Below are 5,468 nucleotides of genomic sequence, written 5' to 3'. Positions count from 1 at the left end.
ATTCCTGCTCCCTCCTCCATCTATCTCCCTACTCTCCACTGTCCATATTAATGCTTATTATGTTCTACTCTGAAATGTAACAAGGGAGATCACTATTTCAATTTCAGAAAATAAGTGAGAAAGGTTAAGGAATTATTCATTAACCTTTGTATAAAGATAAGGAGTTGAGGGGCCGGCAGGTGGTGTTGTGGTGAAGGACATTGGACTCCCACATGGCCGATCACAGTTTGAGTCCAGGAATTGGCAGCTTTCTTTTGTGCGCACGCTCTCTCTCTTGCTCTCACTCTGTCCCTCTCTGGTCAAATTTTAATAAATAAATAAAGTTAAATAAAAATAATTCTTTTAAAAAATATATAAGGAGTATGTTTGACCCCTAGTCCATCTCACATTAGATCTTCACTGCTTGATAAGATTTACCTATGACTCTTTGTTCAAAACCATCTTCCAGTCTATGATAGGAGTCACTACTATAAACATACAACTTACCGGTTATGTAAACTTGGGAAATATATGTAATTTAATCTTCTCTGTGCTTCAGTTCCCTTAATTATAAAATGTATGTTTGAATTGCAGCTGCCTTATAGAGTTATTATGACAACTTAATGAATAAATACACAAAATATGTTTAGGAATGTGTCTAGCACATAGAAAGTGCTGGAAAGTTATTATTACTATTACGCAAGGACATTTTCTAATTTTTGCTGTAATAGAAGTGTGTACAAAATGTTGCATGATTTAAGTGGCAAAACGTATCATAAACTAAAATTTCTATTATCGAGTATTGTTTTTTCCTTGCAATTATAAGTGGTTTATTACTTTTTCTATAAAATGTAAAATAATATATCAATAGTAGTAGTATCTAACTACATCTGCATGTTTTGTATCAAGAATACTGCATTGCTTAACAGCCTAAATGGTTCTGAGTTAGCCCATGAAATTATAATGTTATCTTATTAAATTACCATAATACATAATAAATGCTACATAATGAGTTGGATACTTTTGGTAGTCCCTTGTGTCAAATTTTGTCTTTTTAAATTCCTAATCGTAGCTCTTTAGGAACGTTTTAGTCATAAAAATGGAAATATCTTTTAGTGTTTGCCTCTGTTCTTCCCTGCTCTCATAAATATCTGATCAGGTATTCCAGCATTGCCCCACATCTTTCGCATGAAGATAAAAACCCATGAGAAAAGGGTGAATTTAGGTCAGTTCATGCCTCATCGATCTGCTTATATCATTGAGCAATAAGTTTCTGAATTCTTAAAACCAGTTCCACGACCAAATGCAAAGACCAAAGCTGCTGAAAGGGTAGGATTTACTTCTCTAACATCCAGGATAAAATTGCATAATAAGGGGGCCGGCAGGTGGTGTGGTGGTTAAGGATGCTGGACTCCCACATGGCTGACCGTGGTTCAAGTCTTAGACCTGGCGACTTGCTTTCTCACTTTCTCTCTCTCTCTCTCACTCTCGATCTCACCCTGTCTCTCTCTGATCAAATTAAAAATAAATAAATAAATAAATAAGTAAAGTCAAATAAAATAATTCTAAGAAAAAAAAGTTTTAAAAAAATTGCATAATGAAAACTTGTACACAATGCCAACATGTTTTAAATTGGTTCATTTATGACCATACAACATTCACTTTTAAAATAGTAAATATTTACAATTTTAGTTATATCTAAATAACCTGGTCTGGAGAAATATGAGATGCAGAAGTTCAATCACAACAACAAACAAACATTTATTATGTACTGTGAGTAGACAGAGCTAACATCAATCATGTTTCCCAACCTCATAATGGTTCTTTCGGGATTTCTTCTGGGACCAGTTGACCACGTGTTAAGCAATATACCCAAAAACATTTAAAATGCATCTTATGCCCTAGTTTTCTCTTTTGAGAATGTACTATGTATTCAAAATGTACCATGTATAGTTTTATGAAATATTTCCTAAAGTACCATTTCTGAAAGGTGTTACAGATTTTGATAAATTTCAGTGTGCAAACTGATGCATTTATAGAAAGAGAAGAAAGGCAGGCTCAGAAGAGACTGAAAACACATTGGTGGTTATTGGTTCATTCACAATGGACTGGTCTTGGTGTGATAGAGTTGAACTTTGTTTCAATATTATTTAAAAGAGTTAAAGAAACCATTCTTGATCTTTAGAGAAATTTGAGTGTTATCACTACCTCTACTTTCCATAATTGTTCATATTAAACGTTTTAAAACACTGCCAAGTACCTTATGCTTAGTTTCAAGAACATTAATTTAATCAGTTAGGCTTGCATTTAACACTAATTATACCCTCAATTTGCTGATGATCTTCAATGCCCAATTTATTTTTTTTCCTTCTTTACATGACTTCTCCTTCAGCCAAGCTCATCAAATCACAGATTCCCTAATATCTTTCACATTTTTTTTGGAGAGGTTTTTGCTATAGGATGCGTGTGCTCACCAAAAACACAGAGAGAAACAGAAAGCAAGAAATCACCAACCAGGGGCCATGACCACACCACAATCTCTTCTTCTCTATTCTCCTCTCGGGATCTTGGGTACGCTCACACACACGCCCAGAGTGAGTTTAAGCCACCAGGTCCGGGACTTGAACCACAATTGACTACATGTGAGTCTAGCAATAGTCATTACGCCAACTGCTGGTCCCTTTCACATTTTTAACTTTGTATTTTTAGTCCTGTTCCACTTGAAATAGAAGTTATCTTTTTTGTTTGTTTGTTTGTTTGTTTGTTTGGCTAGCTAATTTCAAATTTTAAGACTAAAATAAACTTACTTGAGGTAAAACTTACCTCTTTGGTATACTTGCTTTCATCCTAGTAATATTTTTGGTATTAATATATGGTTTACTTTTATTCACCTGTTTCTGGTTTATATATGTTTTTAATGCATGTATGTTTATGTCATTAGAATAGAATCCAATCCTTTTTTTTCTTTTTCTTCAAGATTAAAAAGTTATTGTATTATTTGTTTATAACATTTTATGCTTATTTTAAAGCGAATTTGGCAAAGCTAAAGACATGCAAAATAAAATGTTAAATCAATCATAGATTTTTTTTTCTGTTACAAATTTTGTTTATTTTTCTATTTAATTCCCTTCTTCTTACATTCCCCTATTTCCCACCATCCTCCCACACTGTTTCTAGTATCCATAATTTTCATCTCCAGGGACCAGCAGTTAGCGTAATGGCTATGTCCCTGAACTCCCATGTAGTCGACCATAGTTTGCGTCCCGGACCCAGTGGCTTAAAACTCATGCCGGGCGCATGTGCATGCATGCCCAAGATCCCAAGAGGAGAATGGAGGAGAAGGGATTGCGGCATGGCCATGCCCCCTCGAGTGTGATTTCTTGCTTTCTGTCTCTCTGTCTCTCTCTGTCTGTCTGGCGAGCACACGCGCCCGATAGCAAAAACCTCTCCAAAAAAAAAAGAAAACCATAATTTTCTTCTCCATGCTTTTATACTTCCAGTCTTTTCAGTTTCTACTGTAGAGTGTGAACATTCAGTATAATTAAGTGGGAATGCACAGTATCTCTCTTTCATAGGCTGCTTGCTTCACTTAACATTAAATCTTCCATATTTGTCCACATTCTATCAAATGTCAGGATCTTATTATTTTTTATGGCCGAGTAGTATTTCATAAAGTACATGTCCCACATTTTTTCAATACACTAGTCTGTTCTTGGACATTTGCGTTGATTTCACTTCTTAGCAATTATAAATAATGCTACAATATACATGGATGTGCAAGTGTTTTTCTAACTGAGGATTTTCATATTCTCTGGATAGATACCTAACCAATCCTTTTTTCCCTTCATTTCTTCAATTATCCATAGCAGTTATGGGTGTTAAATATTCATCAATTGATTATTCATATCGATTTCATTAAATTAAATTGGCTTAGTTGAAAGCTTGTCATGTTTCTTTTTTATATAAACTAGATGTATAGCACTTTTAACCATTATAATCTTTTCCTGATTTTCTCTTATTTAGGTGACTATAGATTGGACACATGGCCCACACAAATGAATCGATAGTATCTGAGTTTGTACTTCAGGGACTCGCTAATTCTTGGAAACTTCAAGTTTTCTTTTTTGCCATCTTTTCTACAGTCTATGTGACATCAGTATTAGGTAACATAATGATTATTGTCATCATTTCCTCTGACTCCCGTTTGAACTCTCCTATGTACTTTCTGCTCAGAAATCTTTCTTTCATAGATATCTGCCAATCTAACTTTGCCACTCCAAAGATGCTAATGGACTTTTTTGTTGAGCACAAGACTATTTCCTTCAAGGGTTGCATGACTCAGATATTCTTTCTTCATAGTTTTGTTGGGAGTGAGATGATGTTGCTTGTAGCTATGGCATATGACAGATTTATTGCCATATGTAAGCCCCTGCATTATAGTACAATTATGACTCGAAAGCTATGTATAATTTTTGTGTGTATTTCCTGGGCTGTGGGTATTCTTCATTCTGTGAGTCACCTGGCTTTTACAGTGAGTCTGCCTTTTTGTGGACCCAATGAGCTGGACAGTTTCCTTTGTGACCTCCCACTGGTGATAGAATTAGCTTGCATGGATACATATGAAATGGAAATTATGATCCTAATTAACAGTGGCCTGATATCACTGAGTTGTTTTTTGGCTTTAATTATTTCCTACACCATCATTTTGATCACTGTGCAACGCCGGTCCTCCAGTGGGTCATCCAAGGCTCTTTCTACATTAACTGCCCACATCACAGTGGTGATTCTTTTCTTTGGGCCTTGCATTTATTTCTACATATGGCCTTTCAGCAGACTGCCTGTGGATAAGTTCCTTTCTGTCTTTTACACTGTTTGTACACCCTTGTTGAATCCCCTTGTCTACTCTCTGAGGAATGAAGATGTTAAATCAGCCCTACGGAAGTTGAGAAACCATCGTGTGAAAACCTGGACAAACTAGGAATTATCAAGGAGTATCATCCTGAACTTATAAAATAAAGAGCCTCCAATGGATCACTACATTATGCCAATTATCTTTTCTAGTGATATGGGTTATCAAGTTATAGAATTGGTTTTTGTCCTAAATGCAAGGGAATTCCATAAAATTAATTGCTGGTTCTATTCAAGTATAATTTTAACTGTTTTCCCATTGTTTATAATTCTAGGAACAAACTATCTTCAAATATTTAAAAATGGTAAATATTTACTGGTTCTAGTATGCATAAAAATTATTCATGTTTCTCAACTTGTGATTATGTTCTATGGAACATATTTTTATAACTTGCAATCCAAATGTACAAGCAGGTTGAATTTTTTTCCCTTCACTCAATTTATTAACATTGTTATAATATATGAGAAACATAATATTTTACAGCATGAATATTACCTCATTGGTATAGATTTCTTATATTCTTTTCTTTGTTGAATATTTTCACTATTCATAATTTTCCTCTATAATACTTCACTTCCAT

The 5,468-nt window shown here is 34.6% G+C and overlaps 1 protein-coding gene across 1 annotated transcript; it reads left to right on the top strand.

The window, feature by feature from the left end:
* The first annotated feature begins 4,021 nt into the window (after positions 1–4,021).
* Positions 4,022–4,957, top strand: LOC102499449 (olfactory receptor 4K1-like). Its single transcript, XM_006165011.1, has one exon. It carries the CDS (start codon positions 4,022–4,024, stop codon positions 4,955–4,957), a length of 936 nt encoding a protein of 311 aa, XP_006165073.1.
* Positions 4,958–5,468: the final 511 nt, after the last annotated feature.

This window comes from Tupaia chinensis, unplaced genomic scaffold (genome assembly GCF_000334495.1).
Source record: "Tupaia chinensis unplaced genomic scaffold, TupChi_1.0 Scaffold143788_1, whole genome shotgun sequence".
Lineage (NCBI taxonomy): Eukaryota > Metazoa > Chordata > Mammalia > Scandentia > Tupaiidae > Tupaia > Tupaia belangeri.
This window is presented reverse-complemented; position numbering and strand designations above follow the sequence as displayed.

What these genes read in the sequence shown, in the direction of transcription:
- LOC102499449 (XM_006165011.1), top strand. Translation starts at nt 4,022, where the DNA reads ATGGCCCACACAAATGAATCGATAGTATCTGAGTTTGTACTTCAGGGA.